At 38.8% G+C, this 23,763-nt stretch overlaps 1 protein-coding gene across 2 annotated transcripts in view; it reads right to left on the bottom strand.

The window, feature by feature from the left end:
• The window catches only part of LOC136858315 (probable Rho GTPase-activating protein CG5521), a 709,838-nt gene that overhangs the window by 243,552 nt on the left and 442,523 nt on the right, over positions 1–23,763 (bottom strand). For both annotated transcript variants that reach the window (XM_067137762.2, XM_067137761.2), the window contains 3 exons: positions 11,685–11,816; positions 11,290–11,415; positions 1,336–1,503 (listed from right to left, as the gene is read on the bottom strand). In XM_067137762.2, the coding sequence (XP_066993863.2) occupies positions 1,336–1,503; positions 11,290–11,415; positions 11,685–11,816 (426 nt within the window). The remainder of the gene's footprint in view (positions 1–1,335; positions 1,504–11,289; positions 11,416–11,684; positions 11,817–23,763) is intronic.

A 23,763-nucleotide genomic window follows, 5' to 3' on the forward strand; every position in this document is an offset into this window, starting at 1 on the left:
TGAAATAAACTATAGATTATTCAATTTAGAGGTTATTATTGAAGATAGGCTAATATCATTATGGTATAGATGATTTTGAATTAATTAATTTTTTTAAAAACTTTTATTTTATTTTATTTTATTTTATTTTATTTTATTTTATTTTATTCGAATGATTGGACTTGGACAACTTGACATTGATTCCGGTGGATGGATGGTATCGATGGTAATTTATTAAAAAGGAAATGCGGTTTCCCAATTGACCTCACGTAAAAATAATACTATTCACAGATGCATTTTAATTATTCCTGAGAGGTGTCGCGTGGCAATTTAAGGATTATCCTATCGATAAATATGATAAGAGAAATGAAGATTGCGATATCGCTTATATTTTATGATGCGGTTACTATTTATTCAATGAATGTTAGAAGCGAGCATAGCTACCGACACTTAGCATCGTTTTTTATTAAATGCATTGGTCTATTTAATGATCCGTAGAAGTGATGGTTGGATGAGGGGAAAATAGCCGGAGCAATTGATGGGTCGCCCAATATGGTGCAAGAAAGAAACCCCCTCAGGATGGTGCAATATGTTCCCATAATTCCCACCTGCTCCATATTATCATGAACTAATTTTATCGCTCATATTTCATCCCTTTCATCAGTAAACCATTCGTGTGAGTAATGAGTTTCCTTCACCAGAATAAACACATCATATCCCATTTTATCTCCTTGGTCTCTGCGATAAACTGTATACCCTTCTGAAAATACTTCTCTATTACCCACCCCTTCTCACAACCATGATTCCACTCCTATCACCACATCAACGTCATAAGATTCCATCAATTTACCGAATCCGAATTGCTTATTTACTACACTTTCAACAGTTTATCAGGAGAAATCTCAGACCCCCTGCCTACCTTTCCAATAACTAACTATGATCAAGATCCCATTGACCCTCTGCCATACTGGAATTTTCTTTATTTTCCTAATGATCATCAAGAGAATTTAAACTATGTTCCTTTACTGTTGTTTTACCTATGGGCTGGGGCTCTATGATGCATTTCCGAGAGTAGCTAATTGATAAATATTTACCGACATCCTCGGATGTTTTTACCCTTTTCCTAAAAAAAGTGTTACCTGTGGGGTTATCTCTAAATTTGATCACCCATCAATCTAGCAACACTGGCTTTCCTCCTTTCTGATTACTTTTCTCTCTAATTCTCAGCAGCATATTCAAATTCGCAATCAACTTTCCTAATCCGTCACACACCTGATTTTTCCCATGCCTGTTCATGTACTTAACATATAATATTTTTAATACCAGAAACATCAACTCAAATGGAATTACACATACCCGCAGAGCCAGTAGAAGAATGTTGAGGGCCTCTTTGATCCTTGGGTGGGTGCTTTGACACATCAACTCTTGATATAAGTACATGCCAATACTAGATAATGCAATGCACCGAGCAAGGGCAGCTGGTTCATGCTTTGCACATCGTAAAAGCACACTCAACACATAATCCTGTTGAAGAACAAATACAATCAGAAAAGTACAAATACAATCAGAATGTTATAAGTCAAATGATGATCAAACAAGGTCAATACATTAACAAATGAATAATAATAATAATAATAATATCAAGAAGTTGGGCATAATCAAGCTCTTGACCCTGACAGGAAAGGCAGAAGAAGTGGATATTAAGGACAAAGACAGCATAGAAATGCTCGAGTGAAGTTAAATGGAAAGGGAAAGGAAAGAAGAGAATGAGAGAATGAGAATATGCACTACTGTATACCAGAGTGGTGGCTGAGAGGCGAGAAATGGAGTGGGCTTGATAATTTCAAAACAGTTTGAGGAGTATGTGGATATGGTAGGGTACATCAGTGACAGGATAATGAATATTAGACTGAGAACAAGGAACGAAGTGAAGGACTTAATGCAAGTGCATGCACCACAGACAGGGAGCAAAGAGGAGGATATTGTGGAATTCTTAGAGAAATTAGAAAAGGAGATAAGTGATGTGGAAGTGATTATAATGGCAGACTTAAATGCACAGGTGGGAAACAAAAGACAATGAAAAATAAGAGGTAACTGGACCATATGGATATGGGAAAAGGAATGAAGAAGGAGAGAAACTAATTGAGCTTTGTGAGAGGAATGGAATTGATTGGGGGCAATACATGGTTTTGGAAGAAGAACAGTAAGAAAATTACAAGGTAAGGCTGAGGTAACAGAAGACTATAATCAGTAATTGATTCCTTTCTGGTTGAAGGAACGAATTGCAGAGAGTTGATGGATATAACATCTTTGCCAGGAGAAGCATACGATGAGTAACACAGAGTTATGATAGCAAAAATAAGAGTGGGGGGAAAAGGGAAAAATTAAAGAAGATTATAGATAGTAAAAAAGGCATGGAAATTAAAAGATAAGAATGTACAAGAAGAATTTTTGGAGTGACTGAAACATCAAATTCCAGTTACTGAAGTACGAAATGTGGAAGATGAATATTTCAACTTCAAAAAGGCATTTGTAAGTGGGACAGAGAGTGTGTCTGGTAGAACAACAATGAGAATGAAAGAAAAGGAGATATCATAGTGAAATGAGGTGAGAGAAGCAGTAAAAGAAAAGAAGAAAGCATGGCAAGAATGAAATACAGATAAAAAGAAAGAAAGCAAAAGGAAGGAAAGTTAGGAAGAATTTACACGAAAGATGGAAACGCATGGAGCTAACAATAAAAGAATCCTGTACTGGGCGAGTTGGCTGTGCGGTTAGGGGCGCGCAACTATGAGCTTGCATGTGGGAGATAGTGGGTTCGAACCCCACTGTCGGCAGCCCTGAAGATGGTTTTCCGTGGTTTCCCATTTTCGCACCAGGCAAAAGCTGGGGCTGTACCTTAATTAAGGCTTCCTTCCAACTCCTAGGGCTTTCCTATCCCATCGTCGCCATAAGATCTATCTGTGTTGGTGCGACGTAAAGCAAGTAGGGAAAAAAAAGAATCCTGTATGAAATTATACGAAGTAATAGGAAAGAAAAAGTTTATACAAAGCTGATGAAAGAGGAAGTTGGAATGTTGATGACACTCCCAGAAGAAATAAGGAGAAGATGGCAGTAATACGGTGTGATGACTCAACAGTAGAAGATGATATAACCATTTTAGATTTGGAATTAGTAGTCCGTAAAATGAAACTCAGGAAGGCACCAGGGATAGATGAAATTAGTGTGGAAATGATAAAAGGCTGTTGGACTGCAATGGGTATACAGATTGTTATATTTTTCTTTTTTTTTTGCCAGTGGCTTTATGTCGCACCGACACAGATAGGTCTTATGGCGACGATGGGATAGGAAAGGCCTAGGAGTCGGTAGGAAGTGGGCGTGGCTTTAATTAAGGTACAGCCCCAGCATTTGCCTTGTGTGAAAATGGGAAACCACAGATAATCATCTTTAGGGCTGCCGACAGTGGGATTCGAACCCATGATCTCCCGGATGCAAGCGCACAGCCGCACGCCCCCAGCCGCATGGTCAACTCACCCGGTTACAGATTGTTAAAGTGTATATGAAAGTAGAAACATGTGCCAGAAGACTGGGGAAAGGAAATGTTAATACCAGTCTTTAAGACGGGGTAGAAAAAAAGTGTGTGATACCTATAGAGGAATCACACTCTCATCACAAGTGGCAAAAATACTGGAAACAATATCAGAGAGGAGAATGAGAAGACAGGTAGAAGGTGAATTGCAAGAACAGTATGGCTTTAGCAGTGGAAGATCTACAGTAGACCCTATCTTCAGCATGAGACAATTAATGGAAAATAATTGGGAATAATGTTTTTGCTTTATGTCCCATTAACTAATTTTATGATTCTTGGAGACACCGAGGTGCCGAATTTTCGTCCCGAAGGAGTTAATTTACATGGCAGTAAATCAACATCAGACTGATATATTTGAGCACCTTCAAATAAATACCACTGGATGGAGCCAGAATCAAACCTACCAAGTTGGGGTCAGAAGGCCAGCACCTCAACCGTCTGAGCCACTCAGCCTGGCCAAAGAACTGGGATAAAGAAAGGATCTGGTCATGACCTTCATAGATTTAACAATGGTGTATAATAGTATTCCCAGGGGAAAGGTGTGGGAAACCATAGTCAGAAAAGATAATTGGTACACAAACTGTAGAGAAGGTGCAAGCATTGTACAAAAACTCTGTCAGCAGCATACAGGCTCTGTTTTGAAAGATAGAATGGTATAAATATGATACTGGACTAAGACAGGGGAGTGTGCAGTCACCTAGCCAAGTTGGGTGGAAGGAGAGAGGATGTTGGGGGAATGTCGTAAATGACCTGACCTGGCAGGAGCTGGATAAGGGGAAAGGAGGAAGATTATTATTAATACTACTATTACTACTATTATTTATCTCCAAATACAGGGTATGAAGTAATTACTATTTGCAGACAATACTGTGGTCTGGGGAATGAACAGCAAAGAAGTACAAGAACAACTTGATGCACTGAAAGAGAAAACTGAAAAATACTGGCATGGTATGAAAGTCAGCGCAGAGAAAAGCAGACCATGGTGATGTTAAGAGGAGAAGGACAAGGTAAAGGCATTGTAAAATTGGTGGTCAAAGTCTTGAAATTGTTTACAGTTTCAAATACCTAGGAAGTGAATTAATGCAGAATACAAGGTTGCACATGGAGATCGTCAGGAGGGTACAACAGGGCAATGCATTCTACCAGAGTGTAATAAACTCTGTCTAGAGTACAGAAGTACAAAGGAAGTGTAGATTTATAATGTACAAAATGTATTATGCACCTGTATAAACATATGCGCCTGAGACCTGGACAATGACAAGTAGGGAGGAGAGGAGAATTCAAGCCAGTGATATCAAATACCTAAGTATGATAGCAAAGACAGATTGAGAAACAAATATGTGAGAAAGGAAGTCTGAATGGAAAACCTAAATAATTGACAGGAGTAAACTAAGATAGTTTGGACATGTACACAGGATGGAGGAGGAAAGAATATCAAAAGAGATGGAGATGAAGAGGGAAAGAGAGCAAGAAGGAGACCTAGAACAAGGTGGATCGATTCAATAAAGAGGAGTGCAAGAACAAGAATCCTGCACTGGGAAAAAATGATGGAAGAGGAATGGTGGAAGGAGAGAGGACGTTGGGGGAGTGTCATAAATGACCTGACTTGGCAGGAGCTGGATAAGGGGAAAGGAGGAAGATTATTATTAACACTACTGTAACAAAAATTTAAATGCAATATGCTTTAAATCCAAAATGTATCTCCAAATATAATACAGTCTTGAAATTTAATCCATTCACAATATTCCAAAGATCCTTAAGCATAAATTTCATAATGTCCTTGACTCCAAACTTATGAATCAAAACAAAATACAAAAAACAATTACTAGTAAAATTCATTCTGGTGCAGTAACACATACAATCATCTTCATGTATTTTTAAAACAAGAAAATGCATTTCTGCCTATATCAATGTATTCTTATTGTTATCTACATTAACAACAGAATCACAGGTTAACAGGCCATATTATTATCTGAAGATTATTTCTCAAGTGTATAATCATGTTGGCTCTAACAATGGATTATCACCTTCATGGAATGAATGTTAGTAGACATGATGTCTTGTAAGCCTCATAAGTAATAAGACAGAATTAACTAACTTAATCTTAAAATGAGAGCTGATGACCCTTTCCGAAGAAAAAGATCGCAGAAAAGATGAAGAAAAACACAAAAGAAATGACCATCATGTTCCACAACAAGTAGAGGCTTTGGCAGGTTTGATGTATTAGCACTAGAACTTGTGCAAGTTGACATAATTAGTTTTTTCAGCTATCAAAAAATCCATAATCAGCGAGTGACCTCCATGCATTTGGAAAACATCACTATACTCACTGGCAAGTGAATGCCTATGATGGTGTTATATTCATGAAGTGGTTAAGTGTAAGAGAGAGCCAGGACCCCTAACCTCACCACAATAAGTTGCTTTTTTAATAAAAATAATAACCCAGAAGCAGCTGATAATATGTTGATAATCATGATGAATATTTTTCTGTCTAAGCTGAAAGAGCGATCACGGCTCCCATATCATGGCCATCGTCCACTAATTACCCCAGTTAAATAACAAAGGGTAAAAAGTTTTAGTTGATTATAACTAGGGCCTAGATTTTAATGATCCGAAAATGATTTTAAAATTATGTTACAAGGGTGACTTAATGAACTTAAAATCAATTAAAAATTATCTACAAAGAAAAAGACTTCAAAATTAGCTGTATTTTGATCTTGGTGCACAACAAAACCAATTATTTTTCACTCAGTGCAGTATTACAGTCAAGTGTGAATGAACACCTTCAATAAATGTTTAAATATGAAGGACTGGCCATTGTTAACTAAAAGAGCCTTATACACTGAGAAGCTACTCTCAACATTAATTGAAGACATTGGTGTAAATATCGGCTGGTTCCACCTCTTCTTCCACACCATCAAGGGAGTTCTCCTTTCCTGACAGAACTTCAGCAATATTGCACAGTGCATCAAATCCGCTCTTCTTCAAAACTGTTTCCATTTTATGAAACACAAGCTCAACAACATCATCCATGCAACTTAAGTTTACTTTGAACTAAGTTCAATGAGTCTATTTGATTTGACACTGAGCAACCACCTTGTTCGAAGGATGTCATGATACCTGGTAGAAACCCAAAATTTGATCGTAAATATGTAAAATATTTAATACTGTGGACTCCATGCGCTAGGATTATGTGAAGTTTTCATGTGTAATATGTACATCATCAGTGATGAATTAGGCTTTAATTATGGTTTCTTGGGCCCGACTCGTTGGCTGAATGTTCAGCGTACTGGCCTTCGGTTCAGAGGGTCCCGAGTTCGATCCCCGGCCGTGTCGGGGATTTTAACCTTAATTGGTTCATTCCAATGGCCCAGGGACTGGGTGTTTGTATTGTTCCCAACATCCCTGCAACTCTCACACCACACATAACACTATCCTCCACCACAATAACACGCAGTTACCTACACATGGCAGATGCAGCCCAGCCTCATCGGAGGGTCTGCCTTAAAAGGGCTGCACTCAGCTAGTAATAGCCACACAAAATTAAATCAAATGGTTTCTTGGCAGGTTTGGTGACACTATAATGTGTTTTGTGATAGTGTTAGTGTTATCTTGTGTGTCTGTGATCTTTCTATATTGGTTTCAACACAAATATTTAGTAACATATATGCCATCAGTGTCAGCCATCTTGTTCTTCTAAAATGACATCCATAGATAACATTACAAAGATAAGCACTCTGTAAATTTCCTTACTATTTGTGTCCTAAGTGTTAGCCATCTTATTTATCTGCCATTCCATCCAAAGATATAACTGAGAAGGAAGATACACTAAACGTTGTCATTTACGTTGCTTAGGACACGGAGTCCATACTTGTAGAGACCATTAATGGGATATACAGTACAATGCTTTACTGGATGTTCTTAGAAATGGATAACTATTATTTTCGATATACATACATACAGTAGAACCTCGATAATTCGAAATCTGTAAATTGAAAATCCTGCCCAATTCGAGGAAGCTCTCATTCCTGGAAATATGAGGTATGGTTTTGCATGTTATTTAAATTGTTTAATTCGAAATACGTATAATTCGTAATTCGAAGAACAATGTCGGTCCCATTACCGAAACTCAGACTTTTAATTCGAAACTGCCTTTATATTAAAAACATTCTTTTTTAAAATAGTAATTTAAATTTGAAATTTATCCGCGCCATGACAGAATGCGTCTTCTGGAACGTGCTGGGGTAGATTTCAGTACTTTCACTCACTTCAGTGTGTTTACAGTGTGCTTCATATTTGGTAAGTTCAAGTAAAATCATAATTCTTTTGTATTCAGTGTTTTACGGAACATCACAATATCATGTAGCAGACAGTGTGCAGAGAAGCAGAATCCGCAAACACCGGTGATGCCGGCAGTTGGCAAAAAAGCATGACTCATATAATCTATTCATACACACTGAATAATATTGCCAATGCCGATGAAACTGCCTTTGTTTTTTAATGCCAAACCCAAACAGACTTATGGTTTTATAGGAGGAAAGTGCCAGCCAGGAAATCGCACTGTGTTGCAATGCACAAGGAAGCGAGAGACTTCTTCCCCGCGTCATAGGGAAGTTTGATAAGCCATGATGTTTCAAGGGCGTTGGACACTTCCCATGCAAGTACAGGACATCTAAAATGCATTCAGTACAGTAACCCAATGAATAAAGGACTTGCACAAAGCCCGGCCAGTTAGTTTGACATGCACTGCATGTAAGCTTTGGGAAAGCATTCTTTCTGATTATATTACACATGTTTGCAAAATTAATAACTGGTTTGACAGAAGGCAGTTTGGGTTTAGGAAATGTTATTCCACTGAAGCTCAGCTTGTAGTATTTCAACAAGATATAGCAGATATCCTGGATTCGGGAGGCCAAATGGACTGTATTGCGATTGACCTATCTAAGGCATTTGATAGGGTAGATCATGGAAGACTACTGGCAAAAATGAGTGCTATTGGACTAGAAAATGGGTGGCTATATTTCTAGAAAATAGAACTCAGAGAATTAGAGTAGGCAAAGCTTTATCTAACCCTGTAATAATTAAGAGGGGAATTCCTCAAGGCAGTATTATTGGACCTTTATGTTTTCTTATATACATCAATGATATGTGTAAAGAAGTGGAATCAGAGATAAGGCTGTTTGCAGATGATGTTATTCTGTACAGAGTAATAAATAAGTTACAAGATTGTGAGTGGCTGCAGAGTGACCTCGATAGTGTTGTGAGATGGACGGTGGGCAATGGTATGATGATAGAGAGTTTCACAAATAGGAAAAGTCCTCTCAGTTTTAATTACTGCGTTGATGGGATGAAAGTTCCTTTTGGGGATCATTGTAAGTACCTAGGTGTAAATATAAGAAAAGACCTTCATTGGGGTAATTACATAAATATGATTGTTAATAAAGGGTACAGATCTCTGCACGTGGTTATGAGGGTATTTAGGGGTTGTAGTAAGGATGTAAAGGAGAGGGCATATAAGTCTCTGGTAAGACCCCAACTAGAGTATGGTTCCCTCACCAGGATTACTTGATTCAAGAACTGGAAAAAATCCAAAGAAAAGCAGCTCGATTTGTTCTGGGTGATTTCCGACAAAAGAGTAGTGTTACAAAAATACTGCAAAGTTTGGGCTGGGAAGAACTGGGAGAAAGGAGACGAGCTGTTCGATTAAGTGGTATGTAAATACAAAGTATGTTACAAGTGTTATTATTTTTTTTATATTCACCTATTCAATACAAAGAGATATTTTTAGAAATTATTGTTATAAAATGTTAAGGGACATGTTTTGCCCATATTAAGGGCATCATCAGCCTCAAACTCAAACTTGTATGGTGAAAAATCAGGAGCCTGATTGCTCTTACAAGTCATAAAAAGAGGATATCAATGTAGGTGTCTGTCCAAACATAAAAATTATTAGAATGTCCTTGGCTAAAATCGCAGTATCAAGCTGCATGTCAAAAGTTCACACGATTGTACTTTCCGGAGCATTGAGTCAATGCACTCAAAATTTTTTGTTGGGAGTAGAGCAATAAATAGTTCAATCTTTATAAATGAAACAGAAATGTGCCTCCTTGAATACTCCTGTTAGAGGATAAGAAAAAGCAAAGCTGATAGACTGTTACAGATGCCAATTTCGTATGTTGTGATAAGACAACAGCCATCTTAAGTGGCTGTTCAGCTGCCTATAGTCTATTTAACTGGCTGAAGGAGTGAAAGTCGAATGTGTTATGAAGAGATAACAGTCTTCCTTAAGTAGTTGTGGGAGCAAGGAAAAAGCATTCGGTTGTCTATAGACGTATTTATCTTGTTTGAAGGAGCGAAAGTCGAAGGTTTATCGATGCTGATAGTGCTCTTTTGTGCGAAGGAATTACATGGATTGCTGTAAATTGTATATATGTGACAATATAATTTAATGTCATTTTTATTGTCTTGTGTCATTGTTGATTGAGTCATCAGTCCATAGACTGGTTTGATGCAGCTTCCATGCCACCCTATCCTGTGCTAACCTTTTCATTCTTACGTAACTATTGCATCCTACATCTGCTCTAATCTGCTTGTCATATTCATACCTTGGTCTACCCCTACCATTCTTACCACCTACACTTCCTTCAAAAACCAACTGAACAAGTCCTGGGTGTCTTAAGATGTGTCCTATCATTCTATCTCTTCTTCTCGTCAAATTTAGCCAAATTGATCTCATCTCACCAATTCGATTCAGTATCTCTTCATTCGTGATTCGATCTATCCATCTCACCTTCAGCATTCTTCTGTAACATCACATTTCAAAAGCTTCTATTCTCTTTCTTTCTGAGCTAGTTATCGTCCATGTTTCACTTCCATACAATGCCACGCTCCACACGAAAGTCTTCAAAAACATCTTTCTAATTCCGATATCAATATTTGAAGTGAGCAAATTTCTTTTCTTAAGAAAGCTCTTCCTTGCTTGTGCTAGTCTGCATTTTATGTCCTCCTTACTTCTGCCATTGTTAGTTATTTTACTACCCAAGTAACAATGTTCATCTTCTTCCTTTAAGACTTCATTTCCTAATCTAATATTTCCTACATCACCTGCCTTCGTTCGAATGCACACCATTACTTTTGTTTTGGACTTATTTATTTTCATCTTGTACTCCTTACCCAAGACTCATCCATATCATTCAGCAACTTCGAGATCTTCTGCAGTCTCAGATAAAATAACAATATCATCGGCAAATCTCAAGGTTTTGATTTCCTCTCTAAATAAATAATAATAATGGATTTATACACTTTCCCCTTGAGATAATCGGGTACTTTCTTGTCACTGAGAACTCTGGTAACTTGTTACCATTTCAACCAAGCTGAGTTTACTTGTACTCAATCATCCAAGGGCGTTTTGCCATCTGAGCTAATGTAGGAACTGAGGTATTTAAAATGGGTGGTTTTAATGAGATCTTGAGACCGTTAGTATTCATGGTGCCATCCCCTTGTGGATCACATTCAAGGCAGCTGGTTTTCTTACTGATGAGCTGCAGACCATTTTCACTCATGCTCAGAAGGTCAATCAGAAAAAATAACTTACTTTAAGCTATACAAATTTTAAAATGAAGTACCTTCTTAAGTCATCTATTATATTTTTTGCATTATTCTACTGTTAAAATAAGTTTCTTCACCTACAATGTAAAAAAAAAAAAAAAAAGTCACCACCTTACCTTGACATCAGCACAGGTGATTGCACCATACTCGCCTGCTGTAGGCTGCAAAGCAGGCAAATCAACGAACTGGTGTGGAAGACATAATACACAGCCAAGAATTGAAGTGGCTTCTGTTCGTGGAGTCTAAAATTGGAAATGAGATCTATTATTTTGCAGGGCAAACTGAAGATTTACTCTCATTTTTTACTAAATGTTGGTGGATATTTTGGAGATCCACCAATATATCTGCCATTTGCTGCAAAAGGTTCAAATTATGTAAATTTACACTTTAGAATAACTCAAAGATTGCTTTTCACAGAGATTTACAATTATTTCAATTTTATACTAAATTAGAAATTCTTTAATTCAATAGAATACACTATGTATGACAATGGTGCAGAGAGTTTACTCACATCTTCCAAGTGAGGAGAAGAGACAACAGTGTTTGCCGCATGGATGAAGTCTAACAGCAGTAATGAGTGACCGGGCAGCAGAAGAGAGAAGAAACGAGGTCCACAGTGATGCACCAAGGTGTTGATGACCGCCTCCAAAAACATAACATCACACAGTTACTGAAGATAATGAATTTATTTACCAAATGAAAACAAAAGATTACCACACTAGTAGTTACATCATCCAATCAAAAATATCCAAACACCTACTCAGAACTATGTTTTTAAATGTTCCTTGATATACTGCCTGACAGTAAACATTAACCCATTGAGCCCTGCATATTTGTTGGATTGAAACTGCATTGGCGCTGGGATTATTTTGGAGGAAATATAGTGTCGCTTCATATCATGAGAAATTTCTTAGTTACAAGACCATTAAAGAGTTAAATATACATGAACACAAAAGGCTTCCATACCACAAACTGCGGAACAAGGAATACAGTAAAACACTTTATTTTATTAGCATCACGGGACCGTAGGCCTACTCAGTCCGCCTGCTGAGTTGTAACCCAGTTTTCTCTTTGCACTTTCTCTTCGATTTCCACATCTATTTGTTATTCAGGAGCATTGCTCACACTAGTACTAATATTACTACTAATTTCACTGAAAAAATTACATTCCTAATCATCATTACTTCCTAAAAGGGGTTATATATCTGTAAATATCAGTTCTATACCGGCAGCCATCTTGTTTACAAGCGAATCTCAAAGGTAGAGATAGCCCACTTCAAACTAATATTACCAAGCACACTATCGATATATATTACCAAAGAGCATATAACATTGCAAATAAAGAGTCCCTACACAAATCACAAATGCAACTCACTCTGCCATCTCTTGAGGAAAAGTAGAATTACGTAGTAAAATGAGACAACGGAACAGTTCCGTGGTCCGGTGTTTGATCCACCGAGACGAAGCACGGAACGGTTCCGTTGCTCGGGCCCAATGAGTTAATACAGGATGGATCCATCCTGAGCCATCATTACAGTTCGAAATCTGAGGGATAGACCATCTCATCATCATCATCATCATCATCATCATCATTTCCCTTTATCTAGCTGTAGCCGGGTAGGGGCAAATTTGGTTCCTCTCCACTTTCTTTGGTCTTTCCACCACTCCTCCTCCAACACTGTGTCCCAGTCCAGGTTTCTTTCTATAATACTGCATTGGATTGTGTCCTTCCATCTCAATCGTGGTCATCCACGGCCTCTCCTTCCTTGCATTTGCATTTCCATTACCTTTTTTTTTTTTTTTTTTGCATTCTTTCATCACTCATTGGCTTTATGTGCCCATTCCATTTTAGTTGGCTCTTCTCCATTCTGTCATCCATTTTTTTTCACTCCGATTTCTTTCCAGATTTTCTCATTCCTTATTTTGTCTCTTCTACTCTTCTGTATCATAATCCTCAAGAACTTAATTTCGGCTGCCTGTATTCGACTCTCATCCTTCTTTGTCATTGTCCAAGTTTCTGCTCCGTAAGTTGTTATGGGTACGTAATACATCTCGTACATAGTACCCTTTGCTTCCTTTGGCACATCTTTGTCCCATAACATGTTTCTTACACTATGACAGAAACAACTTCCAGCTTGAATCCTCTTATTAATCTCAGCATCCAGTCGAGCATTCTCCATTAATTCACTCCCCAGGTATTTGAACGTTTCCACTACTTCGAGGGGCTTGTTTGCAAGTCTAATCTGACCTTTCCCTTCTTTCTCCCCTCTAGTCATAACAAGAGTTTTACTCTTTTCTACACTTATTCTCAATCCACATTCTTCAATCTTCCCATTCACCACATTCAACTGTACTTGAACCTTCCTGCCGTCTTCTCCCCAAATCACAATATCATCTGCAAATAACATCATGTTCATTTCTCTTCCTCCATATTCTGCTTTTTGCTGTTCTCATGATGTCATCCATTACTATTTTAAACAGGATTGGTGATAGAACACTTCCCTGTCTCAGCCCACTAGTTATTTTGGACCAACTTGTCCTGCCAACTTGTGCTTGCACGCAACTACAACATTCCTTATACAATGCCATGATCATTTTTATTAATCCCTGTCCAATTCCTTTTTGCACCAGACTGTCCCAAACTTTAGTCCTGGGGACACTGTCATATGCCTTTTCAATGTCAATGAATGTCATCGCCATATCATTCCCGTACTCCTATTGCTTTTCCATTAGTTGTCTCATAATGAAAATGGGCTCCACTTCTGAAACCAAACTGATTTTCCTGTATCTGATTCTCGACCCTCAACCTTATTTTACTTTCCAATATCCTTTCCATTATCTTAGCAATATGAGATATTAGAGTAATTCCCCTGTAGTTCTTCAAAACTTTATCTCCTTTCTTGAAAATTGGGATGATTATTCCTTTTTGCCAATCCTCAGGGACCTCATTCTCCCAGACATTCCTGAGAACCTGGTATGTCCACTGCAGGCCTACAGCTCCAGCTGCCTTTATCATCTCCACTGAAATTTCATCTATTACAGCAGTTTTTCCATTCTTCATCTTTCTTACTGCCATTTCAATTTCATTCAATGTAATTTCTTTACCCATTTCTTCATCAACTAATTGCCTTTCCTGGTCGTTCATTGAATGACTGACATCCGTTCTTATGTTCAACAGCTTCTGAAAATACTCTCTCCATCTATTTCTTATTTCTTCTGACTTTGTTAATATTATGCCACTTTCATCCTTCACAAATCTGGTGTTTACTTGATCTCTCTTTTTTTTCTTAAGATACCATACAGTAATTTCTTGCTGTCCTGCATATCATCTCTCAATTTCTGTGTGAATAAGGCCCAGCTTTTCCTCTTTTCTTCCTCCACTACTTTCTTGGCCAAATTCTTTGCCTCCACATATTTTCTTCTACTTTCTTCAGTTTTAGATGTTTTCCATGCTTTCCATGCCTTTTTCTTTTCCTTCCACCAGTGTGTCTCTGTCTTTCACATTTCCTGATGTTCTACCACATACCTTTTCTGCACATCCAACCAGTGCTTCCTTAAATCTTTTCCATTCATCTTCAACATTCCTCACCTCTGTCCTGGGTACCAAGGGTATTATTTCTCTTTGAAATTCTTCTTGTATGCTTTTCTCCTTCAACTTCCATTCTTTAATTCTTTTCTCTCTTCTTAATGGGGGTTTTTCAATCTTTCCGAGTTTCAATTTTCCTATCACAGCTCTATTATCTCCACCAAAGGCTTCTTCAGGCATGGCTGTTACATCTAAAAGGTTCTTCTGGTGTTCTTTCTCTATGATTATATAATCAATCATGGTCTTTGTTCGTCTGTCTCCCCAAGCATACCTTGTAATCTTTTCACAGTTCTTCTTCCTAAACCAGGTGTTTCCAACAATCATTTGATTCCTCATGGAAAAATCCACCAACAACTTGCCTTCTGGATTTACATTTCTTTATCCAAAGGGCACTACAACATCTTCCTTTCCTTGTCTTTCCATTCCAAGTTGTGCATTTAGATCTCCCGTCAATAGCACTTCCTTATCTTCTATCTGTCTCTCCACTTCCTTTAAGAAGTCCTCTAGATGTTCATCTATGCAACCAGTCTGTGGGGCATACAACTGAAATAGATCTTTCATGCCATTTTCAAACTGGAGTCATCATCATCACCCTATCGCCGATGTATTTTGTATATTCCTCATATTCTTGGATTTCTTTTCTAAGTATGATGGCCACTCCATTTTTTGCTTCAGGTCCAGGACTGTCTATCAGGTTGTATTAGTTTGACAAATTTTATAGTCTATGCTGGTCCATATTGACTAACTACAATCTATCTGAATACCTGTGGTACAGGAAATTCCACATGGTGTCCACCTTGTCAATGTATGAATGTTTTTTTTTTTTATTTTTTATAGGGGCTTTACGTCGCACCGACACAGATAGGTCTTATGGCGACGATGGGATAGGAAAGGCCTAGGAGTTGGAAGGAAGCGGCCGTGGCCTTAATTAAGGTACAGCCCCAGCATTTGCCTGGTGTGAAAATGGGAAACCACGGAAAACCATCTTCAGGGCTGCCGATAGTGGGATTCAAACCTACTATCTCCCGGATGCAAGCTCACAGCCGCGCGCCTCTACGCGCACGGCCAACTCGCCCGGTAATGTATGAATGTACTAAACATGTTAAGGAAATAATAGTATATTCATACTTGGTATCGAACAGTACATGCTTCGAGAGCAATATAATTTTCTTCTTCAGCAAAGAATGGTAATGGTTGGCTAAGGTTGTGAGTGAATAGTGCTCTGGTAAATGAGAGTTATTCCTTAAAGAAATGCAACTTTAGTGATTAGCAGGGAACAGATTTATATGTAAATACATATCTCTTTAGGAAGCTAAAATTAATTATATTTTGCATTATCTTTACGAATCATGACGTGTGGAGTTGAAAAATGGAGTATTCATTTTCCACATTTTTCCATATTTTGGAGTTTAGCACATATGTTCCATATTCTTTGTCATTAAAATAAATATAGTCCATATTTCGGCTAAAAAGTATTAAATTATATTAAATTAGCAGTCCTCTCAATAATGGAAAAAGTAAATTAAAAATCTATATGGTATTCGAAAAATTAATATTTTAACAGGTGTGCAGGTCATTATCACGCCTGTCCACATCTGGGCTGATAAAATAAGCTGATAAGCAGCGCGAAGAAAGAGAGAGGTTGAGTCCGGAAGTGGTGGAAAACAGCCGGTCAGTACCGTGACTATCTGAACCACACTTACATCACTGATAAGCTGCATTACATAACATCGACTGTGCCTGTGCCATAATTTCGTAACTAGGGAAATCGACGATATATTAGTGGCTTCCAGATTAGTTTGTAATTCAGGCATTCCCTTTGATTGCTTCATAACTCCATCTAGTTCACTACCAGTCATTCTCAGTTTGAATTAGCAGTGAGACAGATCATAGTGTTCTTGTACGTTCGGTGTGTGCAGTTGTATATTGATATTCATTGAAGACATTAACGTTGTTACAATATACCTAAAGTAGCTCAGTCAACCAGTTTAAAATTGAAAAGTTATGTATCAGAATTTAAAGAAGATGGTTTATCAACTGACAGTAAGATATTATTTTGTAATTTGTGTCATTGTACAGTGACATCAATCAATCACTACTGATCTGCATTTAGGTCAGTCACCCAGGTGGCAGATTCCCTATCTGTTGTTCTAGCCTTTTCTTAAATTATCGCAAAGAAATTGGAAAATTATTAAACATTTCCCTTGGTAAGTTATTTCAATCCCTAACTCCCCTTCCTATAAAAAAAATGACAGTGGGGAAAATGGAAAAAATAGAGGAGATAAGAGATAGTAGTAAGAAAACAATTTTGAAAATTAAGAAAGTAAATGAAGAATTTCTGGAGAAATTGAAACAACAAATTCCAGTTACTGGAGCAGGAAATGTAGAAGATGCCACTTTAAAAGGGCATTTGTAAGTGGGACAAAGAGTACCTGTAGCAGAATGAGAGGATGAGAGAAGCAGTGAAAAGAAGAAAGTATGACAAGAATGAAAGAGAGATAAAAAGAAGAAAGTAAGAGAAAGTATCTTGATAATACAAAGAAATTTAAAAATTTGGTACGGTATGAGAAGAAAAATTGGAGAGAATTAACTCAAAAGATGGAAATGGATGAAGCTGGCAATAAAGCAATGCTGTGTGGAATTATACAAAGTAATAGGAAAGAAAAAGTTTATACAAAGCTGATGAAAGAGTAAGATGGAGAGTTTAAAACACAACTAGAAGAAATAAAGAGAAGATGGAATTATTTTGATAAATTGCTAAATGTGAGAAATTGTGCAGAGGAGACGGTAATAATACAGCATGATGATTCAACAGTAGATGATTCTATAACAATGTTAAGGCAGAATTAGCAGTTCGTAAAATGAAAATGGATAAGGTACAATGGATGGATGAAATTCGTGATTTATGATAAAGGCTGATGGAACTGTTGGACTACAATGAATGTAGAGACTGTTAAAGTGCATATGGAAACAGAAACGTGTGCCAGAAGTCTGAGGAAAAGGAATAATAATACTACTCTTTAAGAAGAGGGATACAAAAGTGTGTGATAAATACAGAGGAATCACATTATCGCAAGTGGCAAGAATACATGAAAGGATATTAGAAAGGAGAATTAGAAGAAAGGTAGGAGAGTTCCAAGAGGAATAGTATGGCTTTAGAAGTGGAAGGTCTACAGTGGACCCAATCTTCAGCCAGAGGCAATTAAATGGAAAAGAATTGGAAATATGGAAATAATCTGGTCATGACATTCATAGACCTAACAAAAGTATATGAGTGTGTTCCCAGGGAGGTTTGGAAAACAATGGTCAAAAAGGGACTACATACACAAACTGCAGAAATGGTGCAAGCAATGTACAACAATTGCGTCAGCAGCATACAGATCCGTTTGGAAAGACTGGATGGTTTAGACATGAAACTGGACTAAGTCAGGGGAGTGCGCTATCACCTCTTTTGTTACTAATGGTTATGGGCCAAATTGTAAAGGAGACAAACGAAGCATATGGGAATAGGGAGATGAAGTTATTACTATCTGCAGACGATATAGTGGTCTGGGTAATGAGCATCAAAGAAGTACAAGACTAACTTCAGGCAATGAACAAGAAAATTGAGAAGTATGGTATGAAAATCAGTGCAGAGAAGAGCAAGAGCATGGCAATATCAAGCAGAGAAAGACAAGGGAAAGGCATTGTGAAAACTGGTTGTCAAAGTCTTGAAATTGTGGACAGTTTCATATACCTAGGGAGTGAATTAATGCAGAATACAAGGGTGCACTTAGAGTTTAGCAAGAGGGTGAAACAGGGCAGTGCCATCTACCAGAGTGTAATAAACCCTGTCAGGAATAACAAAGTATAAAGGAAGTGTAAAGAGATAATGTACAAAACATATTATGCACCCATATTGACGTATGTGGCTGAGACACAAGTAATGCTGGTGTTGGCACGCACTCTGTGACCCGCCAGCAACCTCACTGAAATTAGCCGTCTATACACAGTATTGTTTGTTTCCATCAAAAATAGTGTTGTGAAGATACTCAAAGATCTAATTTGTAATGAAATTAATTTTACAATGTTCTCCCTAGGACCATTTTAATGGGCGCACCGCCCTGCCGTTTTATACAGACTGCCCAGCTAACATAACCTAGATACGTGGTAGTTGTATAATATTAATATATATTTGAGTCATTAGGAGTGCCAAATTAAAACTTAAATACTGTAAAACTGTTAATTTAAACGATAAATCTTCATTATTGTCAGCATAATTTTATCACTTACATCAGAGGTTAAATTTTTAACTTGACTATCATGTAGTTTTGTACGAGAGCAGTGTCTGAATTAGCGTGGAATCGCATGCGAGCTCTCAATTCCGCATGACATCACACATTCATAGAAATTTCCCTCTGTGGGTGGGGGTGGTAGATTATTACCCACGTTATCACGTTATCCCCTGCCTGCTGTAAGATGCGACTAAATGGGGCCCATGGACTCAACTTGGGAGCATAGGTTGGTGATCACGGGGCCCTTAGCCGAGTCCTAGTATTACTCCCTTCGTTGCCATGAAACCTGTGTCGGTGCGACGTAAAGCGACTAGGAAAAAGAAAAAAAAAACCATTACTTCCACTTACTTGTGCCCGGCTCCTCACTTTCATCTATCTTATCTGACCTCCCTTGGTCAACTCTTGTTCATGTCGGACCTCGACGGTAATAGGGCACAACACCTAGGAGGTTTTTTTTTTTTTTCCACGCTCTGCCTCACCCTTGTCTTTATTTCGCTAATACCTTCATTTTTCGAAGAGTCACTCTTGATTAATGATAATAGAGCACGAGTGCCTAGTTGTAATTCCTCCTAAAACAATATTCACCACCACCATCCCAGTGTTACATGCTTATGAACAAGCAGTTCAAAATACTCTTAAGTCTTATTCGTGATACTAACACTAACATAGTTCAATTTTGCAGTTAATGTTTTACCTGTCCGATATTATTGTTAATGCCTTAAAGGTAATACATTATTTTATCATATTCATTTTTACGTAGTATTCTCCGCCCGGCTGATGAAAATTTCTGTGGGGAACACTGATTACATATTGGTGTAAATAAACCATAATGGTAGAAACACAAAACAAAACAAATTGACAGACGTAACCGAGTTCGTGTTGTGGAACTTTCTTGTACTCATTATTTACATAGGGCTATTTAGGTACTTGAAAATTTTGTACTGCTGGCCAAAGCATTCTTATACTGCTTCTATTCTTATATCTGTACAGATTTTTTTATTTAAAAAGCTTTAAGAACATGCATACCAACTAATTTCTTAATGATCCTACCTCCTAAGTATCCCTTACATGTCCCACATCATAAGAAGTCAGTTTGCCTTCTGTACAGACTAACCAGGAAGTACAAAAGCATAATCTGCGAATGATGCACAGTGTGGCTCCATTACATACAATGCATCATGAAACCCACTGCCCAGAAGCAAAGAGTTGGCGTGATCTGCTGGTGGGTCTCATAGTCACCAATGTGTTAAATCCAAGCCAGTCAACTGTCTCTCCCTCCAGTAATGCAAGCACATCTTTACTGTCACAATCTTTACCTCCAGTAACATAGCAGCACTTTCTGATACAGTTCTGAATGATTGACATGGTTATACCAGGTGTATGCACAACTCTTTTCCGGTTTCATTAAGAGATGGCACCAGCAAACAGTACGCAGCATATGAATTTGACACGTCAGTTTGTTTGTCTGACATTAACCTACCAACACACACAAGTTGAGTCCGCCAAATGCTAGCGTCTGTGCTGTATCGTTCAGTGATCATGTCGACGTTTGTGCCTAAAAAGGAACATTTGCAGCACGCATTGCTTTTCTTATTTAATCAAAAGAAGGGCTGTGAAAAGTCATCCTTTGCTGGTAGCAACATATGGTGAGCTCACTCCATCGATTAGAACATGAAAGACATGGTTTTGATAATTTAAACGTGGTGATTTCAATGTGAAATACAGTGTGCACTCTGGTGACCACAAAAGTGCGAAGACGAGCAATTGCAGGTGTTACTGGTTGATGACCCAACTCAAACTCAACAGCATTTGGCACAAGCATTAAATGTGTCACAAGAAACAATCAGCAGACATTTACGGGGAAAACCAGTAAACTCAGTAAATGGGTCCAACACAATTTGAATGAATGGCAAATGGAAAATCGCGAAGTCAATTGTGAAATGCTGCTTTAACGCCATGAAAGAAAATAATTTCTGTACCAAACTGGGACGGGTGATGAAAAAGATTTATTTTGAAAACCCAAGCAGAGAAAATCATGGCTGTCACCTGGCAAAGCCAGTCCTTCAACACCAAAGCCAAATTGCTTTGGCAAGACGACCATGCTTTGTGTCTGGTGGGACCAGAGCAGTATTATGTATTATGAACTCTTGAAGCCCGGCGAAACCGTTAATGCACAATGCTATCGCCAACAAATGATTCATTTAAATAATGCATTGATTGACAGATGACCGCAATGGGCCAGAAGACATGGCAAAGTGATTTTGTTAGATGACAATGCACCGCCTCACACACCAAAACCAGTGAAAGACGCCTTGAAATCACTTGGATCAGACATCCTTCTGTACCCACCGTACTGCCCCGACCTGGCACCATTTGACTATCACCTCTTCGCATCAATGGGGCTTACACTCGCAGAGCAGCACTTCAGCAATTTCGAGGAAGTTGGGAAAAGGCTCGACAAAAGGTTTGCCACAAAAGACAAGCAGTTTTTCTGGCATGGTATTCATAACCTACCTGAAAGATGGGCAAAGTATGTAGAAGCCGATGGACAATGGGTTGTGTGAATAAAAATGAGCACGCACTCTTCACTCGCGAATTTAGAGCAGGCGCTCGCAATGAGGTGAATAAAAACCGCCTGTCGGAAGCAGTCACTCACAGCAGACCTGTGACCTTGAGCACACACTCCAGTCACTCGAGTAGCAGAGTGGGTGCTCCAGATTTCTGGTGAATAAAGATAAAGCAGGCACTCTTTCCGGTAAGCGCCTGCTCATGTTTCCTTGAGCTAACTCAGTAGGTGACTCCAAATGATAGTGTCACGTTCAATAGCATGGCAGAGGTAATGGTGGTGGTTAATCGGAAAAGAAAATTATATAAACTTCGCAGAGAATCATCTTGTCCGCCTCTGTGGTGTAGTGGTTAGTGTGATTAGCTGCCACCCCCGGAGGTCCGGGTTCGATTCCTGGCTCTGCCACGAAATTTGAAAAGTGGTATGAGGGCTGGAACGGGGTTCACTCAGCCTCGGAAGGTCAACTGAGTAGAGATGGGTTCGATTCCTACCTCAGCCATCCTGGAAGTGGTTTTCCATGGTTTCCCACTTCTCCTCCAGGCAAATGCAGGGATGGTACCTAACTTAAGGCCATGGCCGTTTCCTTCCCACTTCTTTGTCTATCCCTTCCAATCTTCCCATCCCCCACCAAGGCCCCTGTTCAGCATAGCAGGTGAGGCCGCCTGGGCGAGGTACTAGTCATCCTCACCAGTTGTATCCCCTGACCCAGAGTCTGAAGCTCCAAGACACTGCCCATGAGGCGGTAGAGGTGGGATCCCTCGCTGAGTCCAAGGGAAAAAGCCAACCCTGGAGGGTAAGCAGATAAAGAAAGAAAGAAGAGAATCATCGCAACTTGATTACAGAGTGTTATAAAGGTCCAGTAAGGAGCATGTTGAAGAGCCTCCGTGTCTCAGACGGCAGCACGCCGGCTTTTCACCTTTGGGTTCCGTGGTTCAAATCTCGGCCATGCCATGTGGAATTTGTGCTGGACAAAGCGGAGGCGGGACAGGTTTTTCTCCGGGTACTCCAGTTTTTTCTGCCGTCTTTCATTCCAGCAGCACTCTCCAATATCATTATATTTCATCTGTCAGTCATTAATCATTGCCCCAGAGGAGTGAGACGGGCTTTGGCAGCCAACACGATTCCTATCCTCACCGCTTCATTCATTCCATTCCTGAATGTGGTGCACTAACAAATGAAGAAAAACTGTAAATCTTCTTGCGTTATGTTGGTGAACCTGGGTTTCAGAGTGGAGTTGGTGAAAACATCTCGGAGAACTGTGTCAAAAACATTTTCGCAGGTTTTGACATGAAGAGAAATGAAAGCAGATTACTAGATAAAATTCCAGCAAATGTTGCTTAGATGCAGGAAGCACGGGCTAAGTGGCAAGAACGTTTGAGCTTCACTTAAGCGGTCGGAACTGTAGACTGTACTCACGTACAACTTCAGAAGCCACATATTCATGGGAATTACTACATTTACAGAAAAGGCGTCCCTAGCATTAACGTACAGGCCACTTGCAATCTAAAGCAAGAATTCAACCAGTGTAGATGTATCACGGCCTGACTCTGTCTATGACTTCCAAATTTGGAGACATTACGATGTTTGCAGGGTTATGACGCCCCTGTAGGAAGTTGAAGGGATGACAACTTCTGCAGATCTTACAACTTGATTACGTCACGCCGACACAGATAGGTCTTATGGCAGATAGAAGATAGGAAAAACTAGAAAGGTTCCACCTTTTCAATACAAAAATGTTATAGGTTTATTTATAACATGTATTTGCACTTGGGACTAGTTTCGACGCTGTGTTGGGATAGGAATGGCGTAGGAGTAGAAAGGGAGCGGCCGTGGCCTTAAATAAGGTACAACCCCAGCATTTGCCTAGTGTGAAGATGGGAAACCACGGAAAACCATTTTCAAGGCTACTGACAGTGGGGATCGAACCCATTATCTCCCGGATGCAAGCTCACAGCTGCGCGCCCTTAATCGCACAGCTAACTCGTCTGTTCCTGCAGATCCGGCTCCTAAAAAATTTCATTCAATTGTCTATATATTATTTTCATTATAATTAATGTTTGTTATTTACGTTATAGGCGTACCATTTTGCTCGATTTATTAATGTCGTAATATTCAGGCTATGATTTCCTACCTTTGGTACCTACCGATAGTAGGGTTATTCTCC

This window comes from Anabrus simplex, chromosome 1, assembly GCF_040414725.1.
Source record: "Anabrus simplex isolate iqAnaSimp1 chromosome 1, ASM4041472v1, whole genome shotgun sequence".
Classification (NCBI taxonomy): domain Eukaryota; kingdom Metazoa; phylum Arthropoda; class Insecta; order Orthoptera; family Tettigoniidae; genus Anabrus; species Anabrus simplex.